This window comes from Drosophila ananassae, chromosome XL, assembly GCF_017639315.1.
Source record: "Drosophila ananassae strain 14024-0371.13 chromosome XL, ASM1763931v2, whole genome shotgun sequence".
NCBI lineage: Eukaryota > Metazoa > Arthropoda > Insecta > Diptera > Drosophilidae > Drosophila > Drosophila ananassae.
The window spans coordinates 3,800,285-3,826,555 of NC_057931.1; the positions used below are offsets into that span (position 1 = coordinate 3,800,285).

The following is a 26,271-nucleotide window of genomic DNA, read 5'->3' on the forward strand; positions in this document are numbered from 1 at the left end:
AAAACAAAGAATTCTACTCTCTTTTTTCTTTTATTAAATATTCTGACATATGTATTAATTTTTTATTATTTAAGAGATTATTTAAGATTAAGAATTAAAAAGAACTCTTCCCAGCACTCTCTCCTCTCTTTCTCCCCGCTCTTTCTCTCCTTCTACTTCTCCCCCCTCTTTTCTTATCAATTTTTAATATTTTTCACAAGTTTTTTTATTTTTTTCATTACGTAGTCAATGATACCGAAGGCAGCCTCCCAGCAGCACCCACCCACCCACAGCCACCCCCTGGCAGATGACCTCAAGATTTATTTTTTTTTTTTTTATTTAAGAGTTCAATTTCAAGAGGAAAGACTGTAACTGCATCGGGATGGGGGGATTGGGGGAGGGAGTCACAAAAATAGCAACAGGGCTCGAAAAGCGATCCGCCTCGAACCGGTTGCTCCTCGGAGAGTCAGGGAGTCGCTGCCACTTCCATGAGTCCACAAGACCCCAGCTCGATGTCCACTTTGGGGGAAGTGGGGGGGGTGGGGGCCAAAGGAGGGGAAAGAGCGAGTAGCCGGCGAGAACCGGCAACAGGTCCCCCAAGTACACTGAACAAATAGCTAAGGGTCTAGAAAAAAACAATTTATTTTAATATAAAAACTAGTTACAGAAATTTCTCTCAGTGTAGGTGATATAAAAAAAAGTGGCCCAACCACCCCAACCCACCTCTTGAGGTCGTCTGTAGAACGGAATCCGGGAGACAAGAGCCGGAAAAAAAATTTAAAAAAAGGAAAAAATAAAAAATAAAAAAAATAAAAGAAAAATAAACAAAAACAAAAAAAAAAGAGAAACAACCGGCACAACAACTTTGGCATTGCGTTATTCCAAGGCAATATTATGCCACAAAAAAAAAATTAAAAAAATAAAAATAAAAAAAAAATACAATAAAAAAAAACTCAATTATGACCAAGTTTCTGCAACAAAGATGATGATGATGAAGAATGCAACGAATAAAACAAGTTTTTTTTAAAAGAAAAAATTAAAAAAATAAATAAAATTGCTCTCAAGTTCAGGAAAGAGGAGGATCCAGAGGAGAGCCCCCAGAGAGCCGCCAGGGAGCCGCCAGGGGAGCGAGCGTCTCCAGAGGGGAGGATCAGAGCTCGTGGTATGCGAATTGGTGGCGAGGTGCCATCTGTTGCATCTCCGAGGCGCATCTCACTGGCTAATGCAGTCAATTATGTGCCACAATCAGGTTTAGGTTTCGATTTGCAATCGATGTTCTCTTTTCTTTTTTTTCTTATATTTTTTTTTTTTACAAGATCAGCAGTAAAATATTTGGAATCTGAACTGCCGGCTATCAGCTATCGAGTTTTGGTTTATTTTCTATTTGGGTCTTCGATCGCATTTCCCACAAAAAAAAACACACAAACTCAAGCTTCGATTTCTGCCTTTGTTAGATTATTCATTTTTTGCTGAATACTTTAAAGTGGATCTCTTTCATAAACAACTGCAGGATGGAGGAAGGAGGAAGGAGGGGACTTCCAGCATAAATAATCAATTATAAAGAAGTGCTTACTAATGACTAAAGTATCTGGATGCAGTTCTTATTCTCTTTTTTGTAGAAAGACAGTTTTTTGAAGAAATTCGAATAAAAAGTTCTTAGGAAAGGTCTGTTTAAAGTTCTTATCTATCTATACCTTCTAAATATATCTTTAGTTTCCCACAAATTCCCATTAAAACCCACCAACTATCTTCGAGTCTAGAAATTAGGGATATTAGAGGGATTGTTAGAGAACCAATATCATCTATAAGAAAGATCTAAAAACTAAAAGAAACCCCAGAAACATCTATAGTTTCTCTCAATTTCTCACTAAATTTTAACAATTATCAGCAAGACAGTCTTTCTATACAAGTTCTATGTAATATATAGTATATATTTTATAATATATAGCACTATATAGTATATAGATTGTACCAATAATAATTATTCCAGTCTAGTGCCTCACTTTATCCCAAACAGATAGATGATTGTTAGACTACGTGCCTGTGGCGAATTCTTCAATATTTGCAATTAAAAATAAGAGCAAAAAAAAATCTAAAGCAAGTGAGTTTGTTCTTCATTGTTTATTCATTTTTTTTTTTTTTTGCATTATTTGGTTTAAGATATTTGGATTTTTTTTTGCAGCCATAACTAAAAAGTATCTGCGAGAGACACACAATTGATCTTTATTAGTATTACTAAGTAATATTTCTTTGTTTTTTGTTTATTTTTGTGTTAATTTAAATTTTAAAGATATATTTTAAAGAAATAAATAAATAAATAAAACAAGTAAAGTATTAAGGAGTTATGGAAATTAAATTTATTTTCGAGTATCTTTAGCGCCACTTATCTCACTATCTCATCGCTAATAATTAAAAAATAAATAAACAATAAAAAAAACAATAAAAAATGGAAACATAATTTATGAACAATTTAAATGCCAAGTCCAAGGCGTCTGTTAAGTGTTATTAAAAAATTACAAGCACCGGCCAGGCCAGATCGGCCAGTAGTGTGAGTATCTCAGTCTTTGTATCTGTATCTTTGTATCTCTGTTTAGTATCTCCGGCATTAGTATCTGTATCTCATGAATATGCAAAAAAAAACTGGCAAAGGAAATTGCAGTGATAGTTTTTCCAGTCAAAGATTTTTTTACACTTCAAAAAAAACTATAAACTTTTAAGATTAAATATAAATAATATAATAAATAAATAAATAAAATATAAGTAGTAAAAATTTTAATAATTTTCAGTAGTATAATTTTGTAGTCATTTTTTTAATAAAAAAGTCCCCTTTTTTCTCTATGTGTATCTCTATAAGTGCTTCGTAGAATCCTGTCTTGAAGCACAATTACAGATCTCTAGTCGGGATCGGATCGCCAATTACGATCGAGTCCAAAGTGCCTAGAAACCATAACATTAAAATCCCAATTCCGAACCGAATTTTTGGAGCGAAACTAAACAGTAGAGTTGGATGGAAAAGTTTGCTTTTTTTTGCTATCTTTTTGAGGGAAAAGTTTTGAGATTTAAAATGTAAAATTATGAGATAGATTTCCTTCTACTTCTATCTTCTATATCTAGTTCTTAAACTTGAAATAATAATATATTTATAGATTTCTAGATCCATATAAGGTCTTTAAAAATCAGTACTACAGGTGTCTCATAGAAATATCTTATAGATATGAGAGATATAGGCTTTTTCCATAGAAATTGGTTCTAAAATTTTATATAATAATATCTTTATAGACTTCTTAGTTTTATTTCTATATAGTCTAAAATTCAGATTTGAAAAGCTTGAATTTCTTTCAGAGATTATCTGGATAGTCTTTAAGGTAATATCTTGATCGATTTCTATGAAGTAACTCTATAAACTCTTCAAAATCTATATCTCTTCAATTTCTTATAGATATTATGGCCTTCTTGCATCAAAAATAGTTATATAATCTTAGATAATAATATCTTTAAAGACTTCTAAGCAGTAACTCTCAAAAATCTATTACTTCCTATAGAGATGGTCGATTTCTTCTATTATAACTAATGTTTAGAGTCTATATCTTTGTAGATTTCTTTGTAGAATCTAGATGAAAAAGTATCTGATATTACAAACTAATCAAAAATCTAGTACTTCTTATAGAGATGATCGCATTCTTGTCGAGACCACTTGGCGAGATTGGGATTGTGAGCCACTAATTTGAAGTATCTGAAGTATTTGGCACGTGGGTGAGCCGGCAAATGAGGAAGCGTCACTTGACGATGGCCAAATCAGTATCTGTATCTAGAGACTACTATCTGAATATGTATCTGTGTATCTGAGCGAACAAAATCTCATCGCAGTGAGCATCTGCAGTGCCTCATAATCATTCAAGTGGGTGTCTTCAACATGAATGAAATGAAATGAAATGGAATTGGAAGTGGAAGTGGAATTGGGATTGGAATTGGGGAGGAGGTGGATGGTTTATGGGGGTTATGGGGGCATCCACTATATAGGTATGGGAATTGGAAGAGCACCAGTACCACTACCCAGTGCCCAGTATCCAGTATCCAGTAGCAGAGTAGCAGACCCAGTAGCCTCCGCAGTAGCCTAGTATTGAAAGCTGTAGCCACAAAAATCTCGTTCAGTCACTTTGCAAAACCCAAACAGATACAATAATATCTGTATCTGTATCTGTATCTGTGTGCTGTGTATCTTTGTATCTGTAGCCTGTGCAGAGCAATCGAATCAAGAGACAAACTGGGTAATTGGTTCATTATATAGTAGAAGCCAACGACATCCGCTCGTTAATGTAAATTACACAATAGTTTTGAATTATTCTTCTCTGTTAGTTCTCTCTCTCTCTCTCTCTGAGAAAGAATAGAGTTTTTTTTTTGGAGGGAAATCTTTGTAGAGGGAAATCTTCACAAGAGGAAATATTTTTATATTCATATTAGTTAAAATTTTAAAATGATTCTTTTTGTTAGCTCTCTCTCTATTAAAGAATACAGTTTTTTTTAGGGAAATCTTAATAAAAGGAAATCTTCAAAAAGGGAAATCTTTTTATCTGTATCTTTTTCAAATCTTCATTCTGTTAGCTTTTCTATAAATATATAGAAGTTTTTTAGGAGGGAAATCTTTAGTAAAGGAAATCTTCAACAAGGGAAATCTTTTTATTTTCATACAAGTTACAAACTTAAAATTTTTTTTCTATTAGCTCTCTCAATAAAAAAGTAGAAGTTTTTGTTTGGACGGAAATCTTAATAAGAGGAAATCTTCATAAAGGTAATTCTTTTTATTCCCTTTTAAAATAAACATTTTGAATTATTTGTTTTGTTTTTTTTAAAGGAAATCTTTATCGAAGGAAATCTTCATAAAGGGAAATTTAATTATTCCATTTGAAGTTAAAATTTGTATTATTCTTTTTGTTAGATCCCTCTTTATGAAAGAATAGTTTTGTTGGAGGGAAATCTTTATTAAGGGCAATCTTCCAAAAGGGAAATCTTTTAATTCCCTTTTTGGTTAAAATTTTTGAAGAAACCTTCTGTTAGCTCTCTCTATCACAAAATATAGTTCTTTTTGGAGGGAAATCTTGCCAAAAGGCAATCTTCATAGAGGGAAATCTTCTGATTCCCCCTTTAGCTAAAAATCTCCCAAAAGTCCAACCATAATTCCCACATCCGATGTAAATACTGGAAACTTTCCATTCCCGGCGATAAGGGGCAGGCAGGGAATAATCATAATAATGCCCCCGGAGATTGGGGAATTCTACAGAAGATTTCCTTTACAAAAGACACTCTACTGTAGTTCTAAAATTATTTATTAATATTTTATTTATATATTTTTCGTTGTTTTTTTTTTTTTGTTTTTTTTTTTTTGTCGGTTTTTAAGAGAAGATCTCACCCAAAAGAGAACTAAGATGAGAGAGAGAGAGAGAAGAGACAGACAGAGAGAGGGAGGGAGAGAATGAACTGATAAAGAAGAAACAAAAACAACAAAAGCAAACAAATACAATGCGAATTATCAGTGTACTGCGTGATATGATTATCAAAAGGTTCTCTTGTTGTTGCTGCAGCATTTCTCAATATAGTACACAAGCATACTATATACATACATATATACTGAGAAAAAAAAAGACTATACATAGGTGTATATATGTGAATTTGGAACAGTTTATTCATCCGCACATATATTATATATATATATATTTATGTATGTATATTGTGTGTATATAATTAAGACGTTTCCAACGTGCTTTGATAGCGGACAGAAAAAAAAATAAAAATAAAAAGAATAAGAAATAAGAACAACAAACAACAAATACTTATTTAAACAAATATGCAAATACGCGCAGAATAAATATTAAATGAAATTCATAAAAGATGCTGCCGATATATGTATTATAAATTAATTAATTATTCACAGTTTCGGATACTCGAGTTTGCTCCACAAACTTTTTGGAATTTTGTTATCTTTCTCTAAGCCTCTTACCCCCTGCTAGCTCCTTTATAACTTCTGATGTCTCTCTCTCTCTCTCTCCCAACAGCATCTTTGCAAGAATGCAACATGCAAGAGCAAGAAGCAGAGATTCTTCAAAGGGGGGGTGCCCAGTCTTAGAATAAATTAATATTTAGAAATATTATAACGGGGATTTATTTTGGTTTTTATTTAAGCAATGTTTAAAATAAAAAAAAATAATTATAATATTGTTTAAATTATAAGAGATTGTAAAATACAAAATATAAGTTTTTAAAATAGTTTTTAACAATTAGAGTTTGTTAAATAATAATAACTATTTAAAAGAAGTCTCTGCGAAACTTTAAAAGCATTTTATTAATTTTGAATATTATTTTTCACAATTAGAGCTTCTAAAATAATACAAATTGATCAAGGGGAGTCTATTTGTAACTTTAAAAGTATTTTATTAATGTTGAATACTATTTTTAATTATTAAGAGCTTTTAGAAAAAAAAGCTTTTTAAAAAAACTAATATTTAATATATTATAAGTAGGAAATACTCTGAACTGAATAATTTTTGATAAAATATTTAAACTAGATAATAAAACTATTTTAAAAATACATCAAAAAACTATATAGCTTTGTATAATTTTAATTAAAACTATATAATATTTAAAAAGTGGTGTTATTAACAAAATTTAAGATTAATAAAAACATTAACTAAGAAAGTAAGCCATTAATTATATATATTAATTTTTACCAGAAAAAATTGTTTAAAAATTATTATTTAAAGAAAATTTATTTAAGGACATAAAAATTCTAAAATAATTAGAAAGCACTTTTAAATAAAGTTTCTTAATTTAAATGTAATATCTTAATATCTAAAATCTTAATATTTGATAAATTTAATGAGCGCTTTGTTAACATGTCCCCCCCCTTTTCGATTCTGCCTCCGTCGAAGACACACACACACTGAGACACACACAGATACGCCCGCACACTGCAAGATACAAAAGCAACTCCCACAGTTCACTTTCATTGATAAACTCGGGGGCTGCTGCTGCTGCGGTTCGTTCTTCTTTCTTCTTCTGCCTCTGCCACTGCCACTGTCTCTTCTTCTTGTTCATCGTTCGGCATGCAAATCCAATTGTCCGCTACTTACTTTGTATTTGTTTTCGTATTTGTGACATCAATCAGCACTATATGGTGGCTTGTTTTTGTTTTTTTTTTTCTCTTTTTTTTATTAATTTTTTTTTTTTTAATTTTTTCCACAATTGAAGCTAACAAACATTAAACTATAACTTCCTCACACACTGCTCTCTTTCTTTTTTTTGTTTTCTTTCTCCCCTTTTCTTCGTTTTTTATCTTTCTTTCTTTTATTGTTGCATTCTCATCAACAACAACAACAACAATAAAAAATTATAACAAAAAAATTGATAAAAAAAAAATTCAGTTTTCAGAACGATTTTTGGAATAACGGTATTAACATTTGAAAATAAACAAGCCCATAACGGTAAACTTTAATTAGGGTTAACCTTATTATCAGGCTTTATTTTGTAATTTTCGGCAATAAATTCAAATTAAAAACAACAAAAAAAAAGGAAAATGCACAATTTCTTATCAATCACTTGCACAGCAATATTACATTTCACGATTCCACAATCTTTTTGCCGCCCGCCGGTGCGATACTCGCGATCGGTTTATTTTTCTTTCGATTTTTAGATTATTAAAATATCGATTGATTGCATTTTTATATCTAAAACATGTATAGATATGCTATTTTTGAGATATTTTTGCATTTACATTTTTTTACATTTTTTTCAATTTCGTGCGCAACCAGGTTCTGGTTCGGTCTCGATCGGGCGTGTGTTTGTTTGTTTTTGTTTTGTTTTTGAGTAGTGGTGGGAGGGCATCGATAACACCGTCATCGATGTCGATTAGCTGCTATCAGTGCTGGCGATTGTTTAACGATATCTTTCTCTATAACCGTTTCATTAGAGATGATCGTTAGCGGTTATGGCGGTTTTCATCTTTTTATTTAAAAAACAAGGCGATTTGAGCTAAATTTAAGGGTTTTTGTTGTTTAATTTAGTTTTGTTAGTTATGTAGTTATATTTTCTCACTTATTTCCTTTGGTTTATCTTTAAACTTTAACATTTAATAACAAAAATAGCCATAATTTTAAATTGTAACCTTTAAAAGCCACATTTTAAAAGCCGCAACCTTTTGCATTAAAGTCGTATTCGTTTCATTTGTATCTTTATTTTTCTGCAATCTCAAAGGAAAAAGTAGCACGCAGATAAATTAGATTTCGTTTTTTTTTTCCCCCAGTTACTTACTTCACTTGCAGTACATCCGGATCCGGAAGGTACTTTTTCCCATATCCTGTGCCATTGCCGTTGCTGTTGCCATTGCTGTATCCTTTGACCGTATCCTTTGACTTTGGCCTTGCATTTTCAGTGTCAAGTGCCAGGGACATGGATAAAATCCCATTTTCTACCCTTGAACTTGAAATCGCTCCGGGGCTTAAGGTATATTCTATTTCACTTTAATACCCATTTCATGAATTTCAAACAAAATTTAAAGGGATTTTAATAAATTCTTAAATTTCTAACAGGGATATTTTCTTAAAGGGATATTTTTACGGGAATAATATCCCAAGTACTGGGTATCATTTGGTGAGTAATTTTGAAAAGTTTCAGTTAGTTTTGTGGCCAATGAGGGGAAAATATGTTTGCTTTTTCGCAAAGTAAATGAGATAAACAGGTCCTGGGAAACTGTATTTCAAAGAAACTTTGATAAGGACAAAGTATTAATTGAATGTAAAGGACATTTTGCAAATCATGGCATGCTTTTAGGCGGTGAGCCAGGGGATATAGGTCATAAGTGTGTAACTATTGATCGGGAAATGGAAAAAATGGTTAGTTTTAGAAAATTTAATATTTTTAGGATAGAATTTATGTATTAATAATAAAATATAGAGAAGTTTGCTTATTTTTAAGTACTTCTTTTATAAAAATTAATAAATAATGTGTTCTTTTTGATCAGGAAGAGGAATTTTTGCTTTTAAAGAAACTATTAATAGGGAATGTTTGGCTAATAACACAAAAAAGAAGCCTACTTATAGGCTTTGAAGCTTAATTTAAAAAAATATATGCTTTTTAACCAAATTCTAGAACAATATATATTAAAAAACTAATTTTAAAAATGAAAACTAATAAAAATAATTAATTTATGTGTTATTTTTAATCAAGAAGTGGAATATATTTTTTTATAGAAATTATTAATACGAAATATTAGTTAAAAATTTAAAAAATCAACAAAAGCAAGCTATTTCCATGTATTTCCGACTAAAAACACAAAAAGAAGCCTACTTTTAGGCGTTGGAAGCCTAATTTTCCAAAATAAATGCTTTAAACTAAATTCTGAAATAAAATAGAGATTAAAACTTATTTGTTTTATGTTTTCTGATTTGAAAAATGTTAAAAAAATGTACAATTTCCATAATTTGTTTAAAAAATACTTGTTAATATATTTATAGAAGTTTCTAACTCATTTATTTATTAAAAAAAAAATACAAAAATTATATTTTTGTGCCATTTTGATACAAGTTTCCAACCCACTGGCAACAAAGTACATGAAACAAGAACCCATAAACCCACTCTAATCCTTGAACTTTCCCAGGATTATCTCCTTGTACAGGGGCACACAGTTCATCCGGACATTGAGGCGGGCACAGAGCAGGAAGATGCCGGAGAGCTTGCGGTGAATGGAGTAGATCTCCTCGGGCGGCGGACACAGCCGATGGGCCACCATCGTCGGCACCAGAGCCGCCAATCTCTCCGTGGTGTTCTGCTTCCCAAAATCGAAATCCCCATCGTAGCGGAAGATCTCCCCCAGAATCATCACCGCATCCACGTGGGCCTGCTCCATCTGTTTCGTTTCGTAGCCGGTTAGGAAGCCCATCTGGCGGGACATCTCGAGGACACCCTGCCGATTGTTCTCCGAGGCGCTGATGATCACCTGCCGGTAGTTGCGGATGAACTCGTGGCGATAGAACCGCGTCGATCCAAAGTCGATGAGCATCAGCCGCTTGCTGGGGGCGTCGTACAGGAAGTTCGACCAGTTCGGATCCGTTTGCATGCACTCGATCTCGAAGAGCTCTCGGAGGCACAGCTTCAGGACAGAGACGGCGATGTGCTGGCGGTGCTCGTAGCTGGAAGGGATTACAGGACATTACTAGCCATCTATCTGGAGGAGAAGGACAAGGACTCACCTCAAATCGAAGCACTTGTCTAGGGGCACTCCCGGCACATACTCGGTGGTGAGGACACTCGACGTGGTCAGCTCCCGGATGACGCGCGGGACATAGTACTCCGGATAGGGGGCTATCATCTGGCGGAACTTTTCGGTGTACTCCGCCTCCCGGGCATAATCCACCTCCCATTGCAGCTCCCGCTTCGCCACCCGGACCACATTATCGATGAAGAAGCCCTGCGGGAAGACATCCCACACCTTGAGCATCCCCACCAGATTATCGATATCGCTCTCGATGCTCTGGGCCACGCCCGGATACTGAATCTTAATGGCCACCTCCATGCCGTCCAGCAGCGTCGCCCGATGCACCTGACCGATGGAGGCGGCGGCGAACGGCTTTTCCTCGAACTTCTGGAGCTTCCCACGCCAATCGGCACCCAGTTGGGTGTTCATCACGCGCTCCACCTGCCAGTCGGGCATGTAGTCCGCCGCCTGGCGCACCCGCTCGAACGCCTTGGCCAGCTGCGGCGACACCACACTCGAGTCCTGGATGCTCAGGATCTGTCCGATCTTCAGAGCCGCTCCTCGCACCTTGCACAAGGTGTCCACAATCCGTTCCGCATTCGCCGGGCTGAGGAAGGCCTCCCGCATATTGGTGGAACCGCCCAGACCCAGGGCTCCTTTGGTCAGTTCATTGAGCGTTCCAATTCCCAGTCCAGCGAAGAGACCTCCGAACGAGGCCATCCTGCCCAGACGCGAGGAGGGCACCTTGCGTTGCTTGGCCACTTGGCTGAGTTCCTGGACGGTGTCGTCGGACTTGGTGGCCGGCTTCCCATCTGGCTGGGCGCCCGCCACAAACCGCATCACATTGTCCACGTACTGGGTGTCCTTGGTGATGATGCCAGGATCGCCAGGACCGCCTTTTTTCGGCTTCTGATCCGGCTGCTGGTCCGCCTTCTCCCGCTCCCTGTCCATGTCGGGCTGGTTCTGCTGACTGGTCTTGGTGGCCGCCGTCCTCAAACTAACACTACGATTTTTGTTGCGCTTGGAGAGTATCTCCTCGAATTCCTGCAGCGTTATGGACGATATGTCCAGGTTGGCGGCATCCAAATCAGGGCGAACCACCTTCGGAGACGACGATGATCTCTGGACTGGATCTCTATAAGCAGCAGGAGCAGGTGTCGTTGGTGATTCAGTGATTTTTGTTGAAAATTCCTTTTGGGTCGAACGGATCTGGGTCTCGAGGAGGGAACAGATGCCTTTGGCCACCACGTAGCCCCGTTCTCCGGTCTCCTGGAGGGCTTGTTGTAACTTTTTTAGCTCCTCGGTGGGCTGCTGGCCAGATCGCTTCAATGATTCACTCGTTTCGATGACGTTTGAGGCTATGAGCTCGCGCACGCTCGAGTTGCTCCATAGGTGACGGCCCTGGTTGAGGTGTTCCCGCCCACACGCCTCTGCCACCAAGCGCAGGCCGCGCAGCACTGCGGCCACATCTTGCGCCGATCGCGACATTGCGTGGGTAGACCAGTTCTCCTGGATCGGTGGTGCTCCGGCGGAGTGTGGGGAATGCGAGGAGTAGCTGATGGATGCGTCGGTTACGTCAATTACGTAAAAGACACAAAAAGAAGAGACAACAAATTCAAGAGAAAAAAAACGAAAACCCGCAATGTTGTTCCGGCAAAAACAGCTTTTCGCCAATCAGCTGTTCGGGCAGTCATATGGGAGAAGAAATTGGCAGCACTGGTGGCCCAGGGGCGTATTCAGGGGGTTAAGGGGTTTAAAATAGTCTTAAATAATTAAAATTAATAATTACTAATCTACGTAAAATAAGAAGGCTTTTCAAAAGACATGTTTATAAAAAATTATATATTTTTTTTATTTTTTTATTAAAAAATTGGTTATTGCTCAATATTAAGGCTTTTTTTTATAATTTGTTAATTATTAGTATCATCTTTTAGTTTATGTAAATTTTTTATAAAGAAAATCAAAAATCTTAAGGGAAAATATTACTAAAAGGCGCCAATTTAAGGTTTTTTCAAAATATTGAGTTTAAAAAAAAAAAAACTATTAAATTAACAAATAAACTTGCTTAAAAATATATTATATAATTTATTCAGTATTTATTTGTATTTAAATACAATTTTTTCATATATATTATTTAAAAAAAAACAAATAAAATTGAATTAGATTAGGATTAAATTTAAGTTAAGTTGAATTAAAATATTAATTTTAATAAAAACTATAAAAAATATATCATAAAATTTAAGTAATTGAATTATTTAATTACCAAACTAATTAACAAAAATTGTGAAATTCGTAGAAACCAAAAAAAAGGCACCTTCTCGAAAGAACAATTTTTAAAAAAAAAATCTTAAAATTAAGCCTCTGAGGAAACACAGTGAAGCCTGCTTAAGGTGACTGACCGATCGCGAAGCTGCACAATTTATTCAAACTGAGCTCGGGTCATACAAAAATCAATCAATTTCTAATCCAAATCCAAAAAAACACACAATTATTTACAATTTGCGACTAACTACGCCTAATGAGCTATCGGAAAATAAAGAAAGAATTGCACTATTTCCTGGGCAGGCGTCCGGCCCGCTCCTGTTTTGGATCCGCCAGCTCCCAGGCCGGTCGGTAGCTACCGGTAGTGGTGCTTGGCTGGCTGGTGGTGGCGGGAATGGAATTACAAACGCCGGAACAGCCGCAGGAGTCCGCCGCAGTCGTTCGCCGGAGATGCGGATTGGGAACTGTGTTGGAGCGATTGCCGATGGAGGTGTAGCCCCGATCGTACAGACTGCAGTAGGGCACCGAGTTGATGTGGATGTAGTGCCAGACGTCGTGGTAGGTCCATTCCAGGAGGGGATTCAATCGCATCATCGGCGGCCAGTCGCTATCCGTGGGCTGGGCACAAAACAGAAAGAGATGGTTAGTTTCTGGGACAAAAGTTCAGGAGACTCGCAAGGATGTACCTGCATGGGGGCCAGGTTCTGGCAGTAGGGATCCGTGTTCCGGCTGCCCACAAACACAGCCTTGATCTTGGGCATGTCCTCCTGCATGTGGGTGAGCGCCTCCTTCAGCGACCCGTCATACTCGACCAGGCGGACCCTGTAGTTCCGAATGCAACTGGCCACAAAGTCATCGATCTCCGGGAAGGAATCCCCGGACTTGATATACAGCATTGGTATCTCCTGACTGGATATGCACTCCTGGCGCAGATAACTCATGAGGAGATCCAGAAGGACGGTGCAGTCCTTGCCGCCGTTGAAGCAGAAGATCAGCTCCTCGACGCCATAGCGATGAAGGGTTTCCGTAAAAAAGCTGAAGGCAGTGTCCTGAAGCACCTGGATGCGTCGGCGATCGGGATCTGAGATAATGGGCACTACGGGACAGTGCCCACAGCCATTTACGTCCGAGGACATGGTCCGCCCGGGCAGATGGAGGCACTTGTGGGCGATCTTGACGGGATTATCGGCAATCTGGGCTGCAATCGATGTGGCGGTTGTGGTTGCAGCGACACTTGGCATGGTGATGGTGATGGCTCTGTGGATCGGGTGTCCTCTTCTGGCTGGGGGCGCTCTCCTTGGAAGCGACGTCACCAGCTGGAAGTAAAAGGGGGGTTTATTATTATAATTATTTTTTTTTTTTATTAAATATGCTACAAAGTTCAAGAACTCCAAAAAGAGAGAGGTCTTAAGGGGGGAGCCACTTCAAAAGTCTGGTTAAAAATTATAACTAGTCATGTTTTAGATAACTAATCAATAAAAAAAAACTATCATGTAGGAAGATTAAAAAAAGTTTAATTAAAAATAATATATTAAAATATTCTCACTTTATTTGAAAACTTCTTATTGTGCCTCCCCCCTAACTTTCACTCAAAAAAACTAACGGAATATTGCGTTTGGCACGTGTGAGTGTGTGTGTGTGTGTGCGTTAGTGACGAGCGTTTGCAGCGATTTGTAACTTATATAAGCCAGATTTATGAATAATTGTAGAACTGTCACGGCTGATGGTTGCTATTCAACTGATTTCGCTTATCACCAGGCAAAATTACATCACGTTCGTATCGAAAAAGCAGGCAATTATATGAAAAAAGCCAAAAACCACACACACACACACAGAAAAACACATGGGAACTCACGCACACAGATGAGATCACTTACCGTGCGAAAAAAGCGCATGTATCGTGGCAATTACTGACAGATTAGAATTCCCTCTTTTCCGAAGCGAAAATAATGTAATTATACCATATTGTTAAGCTTTATTATTCTGGAAGAGTCGCCGCCTTTTTTTTATTTATTTTTTTTTTATTTTTGCCTCGGCAACGGCAACAACAACAAGGCACAAAAACAAATGCTCGAAGGTTCGGAGACTATCGGTTAGTCAGCTGTGCGGCAACTATCGGTTGGGTTAGAGATGGCCCATCTTAATCCGCCCACTAGAGATGGTATTTTCAAATATTTTTTATAAAATAGTTTATTTTTGTTTTTTAATTTATAAAAATTGGTTGGATTAACGACATATATATCTTTATTTTACATATAACAAATTTGTGTTTGTGTACGTGTTTAAACAACAACAAAAAGCACGATCAAAATACGCTCTACAAATATAACAAATGGGCACTGTTGGCGTTACACTGTGATTAGTTTATAAAAAAAGGTTCCTACACAGAGAGAAATATATTCGAATTATTTTAAAATTCTAATACATGTGTTTCAAAAAGAAAACAAATTTCTTTTAATTTTCGTTACAAATTCTAGATATGTTTAGTTTTGAAAAAGTAAAAAATTTAAATTGGAATCTCTGTTGTTTTTTTTTCTCTCTGTAATCTTGTGTAGGCCCTCACGGAATCCTTATCAGACATCTATGTTGTCCAGGACATTGTCGATTAGTCCTATTACTTTCTGGCGAAACCTACGGTTCTGCTTGCCGCTCATCTCCTTGAGATACGGATGCAGGCTGATCAGGAAGGAGTAGTCCGCATCCGGCGAGGGTAGGGGCAGTGGCATAGGCAGTGATCCTGCGCCCGCTCCTGTCCCGGATCCAGCTCCAGTGCCGCCCAGAGCCGACAGTCCCGGTGCGGATAGTTTGGTGGCAGTGACTCCGGAGGTGCTACTGCCCTTGATCCAATGCGCCAGATCCGTCCAGTCCATGTGACTGCCCAGGGCGGTGGCCGGAACGGTGACCAGCGACTGATGGTTGACCATTTTGTCCTGGCCGGGGGACTGGGATTGCGACTGCTGCTGCTGCTGCTCCACCTTAATGGCCTGCAGGCGGACGGGCAGGCAGGAGGTGGGTGGGGTGGCTCCTGCTGCCGGATCTGTCGATGGTGGTGGCAGGTCCTTCTCCTCCATCTCGGACACCTGGACATCCAGTGGCATTTCCTCCTCCACACTCTCTTTGGTCTGCTCCTCCTCGGCATCCTCGATTTCCGCTTCCGGTTCCGGCATCAGGACGCTGCCCGGCTTGCGGAGCACCATGCCGGCTGTGGTGGTGCTGGTGGTGGTGGTGATGCCACCTGTAGTGCCCCCAGGGCCGACTTGTTGCTTGTGACAGGACCGGGACTTGGTGTAGGGAATGAGAAACTGCAGGTACTTGGACAGGTAGTACTTCCGCTTGCCGCGTCCGGTCTGTGTTCCGGCCAGTTTCAGGGATCGCAGGAAGCTGCTCCTGATCGTGCGCCATCGTTCGCGGCAATTTCGAACTGGAAATTGTAAGGAAATATCATAAAATATAATATATATCGATTTTTAGGTTATAAACAGTGCTTGCAGTGCATGTTCGTTCATGTTTGTTTACATTGCATGAAAAGAACCGTTAGCCCGCGCAAAACAAACCATTCTAACGGTAAAAGTTTCAGTTTTTGTTTTGAAAATATTATAAAATATAATAATATATCGAAAATAATCAGAAATATATCGATTTCTAGGTTATGTTTGTGTTTCCAATGCATGTTCGTACATGTTTGTTTACATATTCGCATATGATGCACCGTTAACCCTAGCCAAAACAAAGCATTCTAACGGTAAAAGTTAGCGAAGGATGACTGTGTGCGGCAATTGCTGAAAACTTAATTGGCTGCAGTAACGGTAAAGGGGAGGTGGCTGAAGGGAAAAAAAAAACAAAACAATAGTAAAAGCAAAAAAAAACAAAAACAATATCTAATAGCATGCAAACACGGTGCGACACAGTGACACACCTACAAACACACACACACACATATATATAGTGGGGGAATTGCATTTGCGAATCGCAAACACACACACACACACACACACACACACATACAAATACATAAAAAGCTTGCATCATAGACGCACACACAAACGCACACGAAATGAGCACGCAATTGGCAAGAAGAGGACGAGGCAAAAGAAGCACAAAAATGAAAATGAAAATGCGCGATTAGAAGAGAAAGAAAGTTTTTTTGGTTGTTACCTGTGTCCTTGCTCTCGTTGGCCACATGCTGCCACGCCCGCTGCACCTCCTCCTTTTTGCTATATCCTGGACTTGTGTAATTCCACAGACTCGGCTGACTCTCCACAAGTTGCACGAAGCGGACGTTGAAAACGGGATCGTCCTTGCGGGCCATTGCGCCCCAGCACATCCCTCTCTCTCTCTCTCTCTCTCTCTAGCTTTTCTCTCTTTGGCTCTCTTTATTCCTCCGCTTGCTTCCGCTCTCGCGAAATCAAAATTCCGCGCCAGAGCTCGCCGAAAACGGTAAATCACGCACGCAGGGTCGGCGGCTGGGGGGGATCGCTTACAGATTACACAGTAACAACTGGCCGCAGCGGCGGCGCAACGAAAACTGAGCGTGAAAAACCGACTGGCGCAAAAAAGCTGCAGCGCAAACACTTTATGCTGTTCGCAAAAGTGCAGCAGCCAGCAGGAGTGACAGGTATTGACGAGAAGATACCCTGGATATGGGTTATAAACTATCGATATCCCTACAAATACGGTAAATTTTCAAGGGCGTAGCTAGAAATTGTAGCTGGGGGTCTCCGCTCTCATAAAATTACAGAGGAGTAAAATGTATTTATTCTTAAAAACTTAATAATTTCCCATTATTCTCTTTAAGAATATATCCAACTAATATACCCTTTTTGAAAATTCAACTACAGGGTATTTAAAAAGCAACATCAAACAACAGCTGCTGCGGTGCAATAAAATTGTATAAGCAATGCAATTCAAATGCAGCACTTGCCACACTCACTTGTGTGAGTGCATTGCTATTTTTTTGTGTGTATGTAATTTAAAAGCTTTGGCAACAATGACGTCACACGCTGCATTTGTTGCACGCGAATCGACGTATGTACATACAAGACAAAAATTGAGGCTAAAGAGTTTAGAAATAATTTGCATATTAACTATTTCAATTCTGTTGTCTTCATGTGCGTGGATTTTTTAGGTCAGATTTTATTATTTAATGATCAGACGCAAGTTTTCTTGGGAAAAACTAAATTATTTGATTGGTTATTATTAAATAATAACATATTTATACCTTAAGAAGTCTGAATTAAAGCAATTAGATTTGATTACATAAGATAAGCTTTGATTGAGTTTCATATTTTTAGGAAAATTTTTTTCAATTTGAAAAATAATAAATTTAAATTAATAATATAACTATAGCTTTGTTTTATTCTCAGTGCATAAACAATCGATATATATTCTTTACACGATGTTTTTTAAATATCGATAAAAGAATCAAACTTAAACGCTTTCCAACACTGCAGCGGGTCGCATATGTAACCGCTGTGAATTATTTCTTATTTTCCAAAGAAACTGCCTCAAAACTGAATTAAAACCATGGCAGCGAGTGGAAAAGCGTTGCTGGGCTCGAGCCTCTGCCAAAAACTCACCCAGGTAGGTTAAGATCTGCAGTTCATCGGCAAAGAAACACTAAAAACATCCGCTTACTTTCAGTTCACGAGGAACCTGTACTCGCAACCGGCACTCCTATCCAGTTTCCGTTCCTCTCGCCAGGTCCAGGAGCTGGAAAAGTATCCCGAGGTGGAGGTGGTGGCCAATCCGCCCGAGTGGCGTTTCGTAGAGCGCCTGCTGCCACCAGAGACGGTGCCACAGCCGGTGGCGCAGAAGGATTATCCCTCCGGGTGGCGGCCACAAACGGAGGATGGCTCCAAGGCGGGCTACTACGTGGCCAGGACCAAGAACCACATGGTACCGGTCTATCTGCAAACTCGCTTCCGCGGCCAGCGTCGAATCACAGTGGTGCGACGCGTCCAAGGCGATATCTGGGCGCTGGAGAAGGATCTGCGATCGGCGGTGGAGAAGTCACGGAACGGAAAGCTGTGTGCCACGCGAGTCAACGAACTGAGTGGCCAGATCCACATTCACGGCGACCATGTGGATGTCCTCAGGGACTACCTCAAGGAGAGGGGTTTCTAAAATTAGCTTTTTTTTTTATCCATTTTGTTCTTAAATAAACCACTTCATACTGTTGATCCGCTTGTCAGTTAAAGTTTTAAACGGTTTTCTAGTAACCACATTTATTCTCTCTTATTATTTAGCATAAATTACATTGTCTGGATGACTGGAGGGGGGAGAGGAGTGAGAAAGCGGTGCGACAACTACAGTCTAGAGGAAATTTCCAAAGGTTATATCTTAATCACGTAAAATTAATCGGATGAGGGAGCTCCTACTCCATTTTTTCGTTTGCTTATCCGGCTTATGGTACTACTACTTATGCTGCTGCTTCAGCCGCTGGCGCTGTCAGGTGCGCAGGTGGGCGTAAGCAGCCACACCCCACCGCTATCCACTGGCACCGGCCATGGCTGGTAAGCCGGACAGACTGACTCCAGTTACTCCGCTTGCTGCGGGCGCTGTGACAGTGGCGGCAGCGGCAGTGGAGGAGGATCGTTTCAGGGCCTTACGGATGATCGTCCAGTCCTCCATGATGTCCTCGTCGCGTAGCATATACACCACATATGGCCCTGTCACGGTAACGGCCTTCTTGCGACCAGGACCGCGCACCTTGCTCTGGCGCTTGTCGGTGCCCCAGTCGGCCCAGGAGATGTCCACGTTGTGCCGGTCCTCCTCCAATCGACGTATACGCTCCACCAGCTCCTCGCGCAGGAAATCCACTGCCATGTGCTTCTCGCTCTGCAATCGTGGGGATCAGTTAGTGAGATAGGGGAGAGCTAAAAGTTTTTGGCGCCAAAACATACCTCGAAGTGCTGTACGGCTGCCTGCTCCTCGGAGAGGAACTTGTGCTCGATATTCTGAAGGCGGAATCTGCGCAGCACATCGGCCACCTCGATGCGGGTGCGATAGACCTTGTCCAGCTCCTTCTGAGGATGAACAAACTCCTCGGAGCGGCCCGAACGCACCTCCTGCAGCTGGCGGTCGATGAGATTGATGCGTTCGAAGTAGTACTGTTCCCGCAGCTGGTTAAACTGCCGCTCCAGGCTCACTGTTAAGCGTATAGACATTGATTAGAAATGGAGGTGGAGGAGATTCTGAGAGTTCTTCGATGCTTACCCAAATCCTCCAAATGCTCCGCCCGCCGTCGCTCGATTTCGCTGGCGTCCAGCTCGGAGGAATCGTCCGAATCGCATTCGTTGGCCTCCTCTTCGTCTGAGGTATCGTGCGCCTGGCTGGAGTTCGAGTGCTCCGATTCCGCTCCAGAAACATCGCCCTCGCCATCGGATTCTCCATTTTTCACCGGCATTTTCTATCTGTCGGGTTTTTCACGGCTTTTCTGTGTTTGAGGGTCGTGGGATACGGTGTGACCTTCGTTTTTTCACTTCTTTTGTTTTTATATGTAAAACTCCAAAGAAAAAAGAAAATTCGTGGAAAATTTTACGATTTTGGAGCTGTTGCAAAAAAGTGTTGGACGACGGCAAAGCCTGGCCCTCCAGTGTTGGCAAGCGACTTTTCAGTATCTAGCGATGAGACAAATATCGGTGGCTATCGGTATTAAAAATAAAGCTAGATCCTTAATTTGATTTCACCATTAGGAAAATAGTGAGCAATTCAGAATTTTAGGGCCTTCCTCACTTAAATTTCGATATTTTCTCTATGTTACATTGTATACTTTACCAATTTAATAGATAATAATATATTTTTGGTATAAATATGCTGCGACTTTTTTCTCACATCTCTAACGATATTTCCGCCAAAAGGCCATCGCTAGGTGACGAATACAGCCACCAGCTGAGTAGGCTTTGGGGCTAGTGGAAAATACGTGTAATATTTACCAAAAGCGAGCAGTAGCAAGAACGATCCTCCCATCATCCAAATGGAGACTCCCACAGCCGACGATCTGTTGCAGTTTCGCGACTATAGCGGCGGAGCACCGGCCCAAATCAATGTAAACTCGCCAACACACGCCACCGGTGGAGGATCGGGATCTGGATCGGGTGGAGCAGGTGGAGGTGGAGCAATAGGCGGCAATACGAACGCTCAGCGCCAGCGCGGCGATCCGCTGGCGGATCTTATCTACGACATGAGCACTTCGGCCCAGACCCTGGCAGGCGGAGGAGTGCCAAATGCGCAGAATGCATCACTGGACGGTTCGGGTGCGGGCGGCGGCGGCAGCAAGTTATCTTTCTTGACTATCGAGTACTATCAACAGTTCTTCAACGTGGACACCTACATGGTGCTGGAGCGGATCGCCAATTCGATGATCCCAAAAAGGGCGGCTGGCAACTATCTGCGCATGAACATTGGCGAGAATCCGGACTTGTACGGACCCTTCTGGATCACCGTCACCCTGGTATGTTTCCTCATGTTTTCCCAAGGTTTTTTGGTCTTATTCTCTTCGTTTTTAGATCTTCTCCATTGCCATTAGTGGAAACATTGCCAGCTACTTGCAGCAGGCGAACGATGGCTACCGCTGGCACTACAACTTCCATCTGGTCTCCTATGCGGCCACCTGTATCTTCTTGTACGCCAACATCCTGCCGGCCATACTCTGGGCCCTGTTCAAGTACAGCCTAAAGCCCGTGGACGCTGCGGAGGCCGTTGAAACGGACAGCGTAAGTTTCTTTTCTTTTGTCCTGCTTCATGTGGCAATGTGCCCTCTCGCTCACATTCGCATTGCATCGTTGCAGGCCAGCTACACGCCGACTCTCCTGTCGCTGATGTGCATCTACGGCTACAGTCTGGCCATCTACATACCCGTCTCTATTCTCTGGGTGATCAATGTAAGGATTATTATGTTTTATGGACTTAGAACCTCTTTAAGATCTCCTTTACCTTCCAGATCTCGCTGCTTCAGTGGCTTCTGGTTATCACCGCCGCCCTGCTTTCGGGCACTGTTCTGATTGCCGTATTGACGCCCGCCTTGCGGAACTCTCAGTTCTCGTTGTTCCTCATCATCGGAATCCTGAGTGCCCATATCGTTCTGGCTGCCGGCTTCCTGCTTTACTTCTTCCACAGCCCGCCAGAGGTGGTGTCATCCGGGTATCCACCGGCCGCGCCACCAGCCGCTGCTCTCAAGACCGTTACCGATGCGGCGGTGAATGCTGGCGTTGTGGCCGGTAATCAGACCCACTAGATCAGATCCCCAGAGGCATTCCATGCGAAGGCAGATCCTCATCGTCGTCGTCGTCGCCGTCGTTTTCGTTGTAAAATAATTTTTCCTTACTATACTATCATAGTTTGCGATTTCCTAAGCCTGGATGTTCAAGCATCCCAGGCATTGTGCTTTATATTGTTTTATTCAACATTTGGCGACTGTGTATTTATAATAAATTAGAACTAGACGTATGTGTAATACCAAAAAAACAACAATAAGAAACAAGAGAGGGGGAAGGACACTGGTTCTTGTGGGCTTTTCAAAATAATAATATCCGACAACGATCCAAAGTATGCAATTTTGATAAATAAAGCGTTAGCTTATCATGCCATTATTAATGAAAAAAATATGTAAATATATTTCAAGTACTTAAAAATTCTAGAATTTTATTTAAAGCATATTTTTTTAAAACAAAATGAGCAATGGGTGGTCTATGTTTGCTATCGCTTACGGCGTAGTTTGGGCGGTGAGCGGTGGGCGGTGGCTGGGTGGGTGGTTCTGCGTTTTTTGGGTGGATGCATGAATTTTTGGTGGTGGCGGTGTCATCAAATACACACACTTATACAGGGCCATGCATGTGAATCCGGTGAACCATTGGTTTTTTTTTGGATACCTGGAGGGGTTTTCTGGTTCTGGATTTTTTTCGGGTTTATGCTTCAAAGGATCTTGGGTGTTATTTGATTTATGTTAGCTTTTAAAACAGGTTTTATTTTTAGGGATTTTTATTTACAATTTGTATATATTTAGAGTGGATTTAATTCAAAAACTTAGAAGGATACTTTCAAAATAATATTTGATAAAAATCTTTAGGTGTTTAATTCTAATATTCTTTATGTTTTTTATTTATTTTAATATTATTTCTCATCTAAAAAAAATTTTAAAAAAATCTCAAAAATAAGAAAACTCATCCATAAACTAACTATATATTTTTTTAAAATATTTTTTCGAAAAATGTTATGAAAAAAACATCACCCTGTAGGAAACTTGGTATGTAATACACGTACATAGGACACTCGCTCACACATGCCCATATATCCTTATGTGTGCAAATATATGGATTCCACTGACTTGCACCCACGCACATTTATGGAGAGAAAATTTCTCAATTCCAAATGCAAATATTCGCATAACGCATCGTTAGATTTTGTCGTTTTATTTATTCTTTTCATGTCCAAAGCCACCTTCCATTCCCTCCCCCTTATTTTTTTCGCGTGTAAGCTAGACATGCTCTCTCACTCATTCTGCTATGACGCCTTCTCTTTCTCCATTTCTCCATTTCTCCACTTTTCTAGTCAGCTACCCAGTTGCAGTTATTTACATGACAGAATCACATACATATGTATGGATTGCAAGCCATAGTTTGCACCACGGGGCGTATACATCATGTCAGCATCAGGGCCAAAGTTTCCACCTGAGTTTGAGTCTTTGGTTTTGAAGGGTTGCAAATGGGGTTCATGAAAATAAACCAAAAATTAAATCCAAATGGTTGGAAGAAATTAAAAAAAAAACCTTACAAAGTTGCTCTAGTAAGTTATTAGTGTGGTTGTAGCTATACAATTTCATCAGTGTGGCCTTGCTATACCTCCTATTCTCGACTATTTCATGTTTAGACATGGAATTAATATTTTTTGATTATTATTTCGTAATTTGTCACACTTTTGGCGCGTATAACCGCATAAATAGCTGTCATGCCATGTTATGTAGCCACTGATTCAATCGATTTGTGGTGGCATATAGATTAACTCATTTGCTATTCAGCTGATTAGCATTTTGGGGCATGGGAGTCCTGGGATTGGATGATTTTAGGGCTGCCGGAAACGGAAGTCACTCGATGGCTTCTTCTTTTTTTTTTTTTTTTGTACCCAAACGAGAGGAAGACTCTTTCTCTTTCCATACATATATTCATTTTTTGTGTTTGTTTTTCTCTGAGGGGGTATATGGAATTAGCTGAATGTGCAGCAGACTTATGGGATCCCTTTTTTGTTGCCTCTTAAAGCAATTACCAAAACCCCCCAGCCTTCCAGCATATGTGTGGACTTTTGTGAGTGACTTAACCCCTTTAGAGCCCGCCCTCGAAATGCATTTGAAGCGTTAAAACGCCACTTGAGTGAGGATGTTTGGTCGCCGGCAAGAAAATCTGCCTTCTCTGCCTCTGCCTCCTGGCAGATTTCCATAAGGGGAGGGTGGGTTGCCAGAGAAGGACGCTTCTGGCGGGGAAAAAGGATGACAGCTGGAGTGCATATGTTAATTGGTAAGTGCACGGCTCAGCGAGCACCTGTTGAGGCCCCAAATCGTAGTCATCCTTGGGGGTAAAAATGTTCCTGAAAAACAGAATAAATTTTGGCTGATGTGTACTTTTAGAACGACATAACCAACTATAAAACAAACGACATCATTTTCAAAGACATAAATTTCAGTCTAAGAAGTGTTTTTAGTTCAAAATCTGAACTTTAACCTTCTTTAGTTGATATTCTCTTACCAAAAACTAAAAAATAATACAAGTTTTTCTAAACTACATAATTTTAAACGACATAAAAGACATAAAATTCTAATTGGGATGTCGATCTAAATATTTATAGAGTTCTATCCGGAATATAATCCTTTAATGTTTATAATTTCCATCTAAAATATTAAATGTTCCTAAAAACGACAAAGTTCCAAAGGACATACCCACATATGTCGCTCTTAAACAATTTTAAGATCCCTTCTCGGATGCTTATCCCTTCCAGTTAATAATATCCTTGCCCGATATTAAAGTCCATGTTAATAAACCGAAAAATATCGATCCATTTCCCGGGCTGAGCTCCTTAAAGAAGATTAAGTTCGTTTATAAGAGCCTTAAAGCAAAGTGGGTTTGGTTGTATAGTTTACTTATATTTTTTATTTTGGGGAGGTCCTTGTAACTGGTTGTTATTGGGTTAATTCCGCAATCCTTTTTGCCTATTTTTTCATCAACCCTATTCCCTTCGGATGCGTGACTGTTCGTCCTTATTTTCATCATCTATTTTGTGAATATCCTGGGGCCATACACCGCACACACGTAGCTTTTGGCTCAGCAGGATGTGCAGGACTCTAACCACGCCTCCTTCTTCCTTTTAGCCATCCCTACCCAGTGCACTCAATTAAGTAGCTGCCAGTGTGTGTGTGAGTGAGCGGATGGGGGCTCTTTGTAAGAAACAGAAGCAGAAACACAAGCAGCAGGGCCATGAAAGGACCAAAAGGACGAGGACGAGGACGAGCACGAAGGCTAAGGCGAAGGCGAGGAGTCCAATGTTGACTTGAGAACTTGGCACAACTTTTGCGTACGAGTTGGTCGAATACGTGACAGAGGTTGCCATTCCCTTTTTGGCCAAAACAAAAAACAGTCTTGCTACACTGAACAAAACAAGGATATTTTTGTTTATTTATATTTTTTCAACATTTATAAAAATTTGTTGTCAGAATGCAGGATTTTGGTACTTGGCCCACGTCCATAGCTATATCTCGGCCGATTCTCATCCGATCCTTAAGCGGGATACCTTAAACAATTTGTGGATCGATTTCTAGTCGTTCTGCATCAAAATCCTGCCAGGAAATATTTTTTCAAAATTTTTCAATATTTTGTGGGGGATACCCTTCAGAATGTAGGATTTCCGTACTTGGCCCACGTCCATAGCTATATCTCGGCCTATTCTCATCCGATCCTTAAGCGGGATACCTTAAACAATTTGTGGATCGATTTCTAGTCGTTCTGCATCAAAATCCTGTCAGGAAATATTTTTTCAAAATTTTTCAATATTTTGTGGGGGATACCCTTCAGAATGCAGGATTTCCGTACTTGGCCCACGTCCATAGCTATATCTCGGCCGATTCTCATCCGATCCTTAAGCGGGATACCTTAAACGATTTGTGGATCGATTTCCAGTCATTCTGCATCAAAATCCTGCCAGGAAATATTTTTTCAAAATTTTTCAATATTTTGTGGGGGATACCCTTCAGATTGCAGGATTTCCGTACTTGGCCCACGTCCATAGCTATATTCTGGCCGATTCTCATCCGATCCTTAAGCGGGATTCCTTAAACGATTTGTGGATCGATTTCCAGTCATTCTGCATCAAAATCCTGCCAGGAAATATTTTTTCAAAAATTTTCAATATTTTGTGGGGGATACCCTTCAGAATGCAGGATTTCCGTACTTGGCCCACGTCCATAGCTATATCTCGGCCGATTCTCATCCGATCCTTAAGCGGGATACCTTAAACAATTTGTGGATCGATTTCTAGTCGTTCTGCATCAAAATCCTGCCAGGAAATATTTTTTCCAAATTTTTCAATATTTTGTGGGGGATACCCTTCAGAATGCAGGATTTTAGTACTTGGCCCACGTCCACAGCTATATCTTGGCCGATTCTCATCCGATCCTTAAGCGGGATACCTTAAACAATTTGTGGATCGATTTCTAGTCGTTCTGCATCAAAATCCTGCCAGGAAATATTTTTTCAAAATTTTTCAATATTTTGTGGGGGATACCCTTCAGAATGCAGGATTTCCGT

General features: G+C 39.9%; 7 protein-coding genes across 9 annotated transcripts in view; 2 read left to right on the plus strand and 5 right to left on the minus strand.

The window, feature by feature from the left end:
* The window catches only part of LOC6503580 (high affinity cGMP-specific 3',5'-cyclic phosphodiesterase 9A), a 116,017-nt gene extending 108,179 nt beyond the window's left edge, over positions 1–7,838 (minus strand). The window contains exon 1 of the mRNA XM_032453545.2: positions 7,104–7,838. The gene's annotated coding sequence lies outside the window, so the exon portion shown is untranslated. The remainder of the gene's footprint in view (positions 1–7,103) is intronic.
* Positions 7,839–9,471: 1,633 nt separating this feature from the next.
* On the minus strand, positions 9,472–11,901 carry LOC6503577 (atypical kinase COQ8B, mitochondrial). Its single transcript, XM_001964089.4, has 2 exons — positions 10,218–11,901; positions 9,472–10,157 (listed from the first exon to the last, which is right to left on the minus strand). The coding sequence occupies exons 1-2, from the start codon at positions 11,708–11,710 to the stop codon at positions 9,605–9,607; spliced, it is 2,046 nt and encodes a 681-aa protein (XP_001964125.1). The 5' UTR covers positions 11,711–11,901; the 3' UTR covers positions 9,472–9,604.
* Positions 11,902–12,584: 683 nt separating this feature from the next.
* LOC6503576 (FAD synthase) lies at positions 12,585–14,592 on the minus strand. 3 transcript variants are annotated; one of them, XM_014905501.3, is made up of 3 exons: positions 14,362–14,592; positions 13,171–13,800; positions 12,585–13,102 (listed from the first exon to the last, which is right to left on the minus strand). In XM_014905501.3, exons 1-3 carry the CDS (start codon positions 14,377–14,379, stop codon positions 12,773–12,775), a joined length of 978 nt encoding a protein of 325 aa, XP_014760987.1. In that variant the 5' UTR covers positions 14,380–14,592; the 3' UTR covers positions 12,585–12,772. The 3 variants fall into 3 exon arrangements, with proteins under 3 accessions (XP_014760987.1, XP_001964126.1, XP_014760988.1); XM_001964090.4 differs by lacking the exon at positions 14,362–14,592 and adding an exon at positions 14,031–14,252; XM_014905502.3 differs by lacking the exon at positions 14,362–14,592 and adding an exon at positions 14,088–14,251.
* Positions 14,593–14,710: 118 nt separating this feature from the next.
* LOC6503575 lies at positions 14,711–17,100 on the minus strand. The gene is made up of 2 exons (XM_001964091.4): positions 16,640–17,100; positions 14,711–15,905 (listed from the first exon to the last, which is right to left on the minus strand). Exons 1-2 carry the CDS (start codon positions 16,806–16,808, stop codon positions 15,058–15,060), a joined length of 1,017 nt encoding a protein of 338 aa, XP_001964127.2. The 5' UTR covers positions 16,809–17,100; the 3' UTR covers positions 14,711–15,057.
* Positions 17,101–17,901: 801 nt separating this feature from the next.
* On the plus strand, positions 17,902–18,663 carry LOC6504074 (probable 39S ribosomal protein L49, mitochondrial). The gene is made up of 2 exons (XM_001964092.4): positions 17,902–18,064; positions 18,125–18,663. The coding sequence occupies exons 1-2, from the start codon at positions 18,008–18,010 to the stop codon at positions 18,605–18,607; spliced, it is 540 nt and encodes a 179-aa protein (XP_001964128.1). The 5' UTR covers positions 17,902–18,007; the 3' UTR covers positions 18,608–18,663.
* A 12-nt stretch (positions 18,664–18,675) lies between these two features.
* Positions 18,676–20,091, minus strand: LOC6503574 (breast cancer metastasis-suppressor 1-like protein-A). Its single transcript, XM_001964093.4, has 3 exons — positions 19,700–20,091; positions 19,387–19,631; positions 18,676–19,321 (listed from the first exon to the last, which is right to left on the minus strand). The coding sequence occupies exons 1-3, from the start codon at positions 19,887–19,889 to the stop codon at positions 18,971–18,973; spliced, it is 786 nt and encodes a 261-aa protein (XP_001964129.1). The 5' UTR covers positions 19,890–20,091; the 3' UTR covers positions 18,676–18,970.
* Positions 20,092–20,324: 233 nt separating this feature from the next.
* On the plus strand, positions 20,325–22,116 carry LOC6504075 (protein YIPF1). Its single transcript, XM_001964094.4, has 4 exons — positions 20,325–20,936; positions 20,992–21,198; positions 21,274–21,366; positions 21,426–22,116. Exons 1-4 carry the CDS (start codon positions 20,460–20,462, stop codon positions 21,717–21,719), a joined length of 1,071 nt encoding a protein of 356 aa, XP_001964130.1. The 5' UTR covers positions 20,325–20,459; the 3' UTR covers positions 21,720–22,116.
* Positions 22,117–26,271: the final 4,155 nt, after the last annotated feature.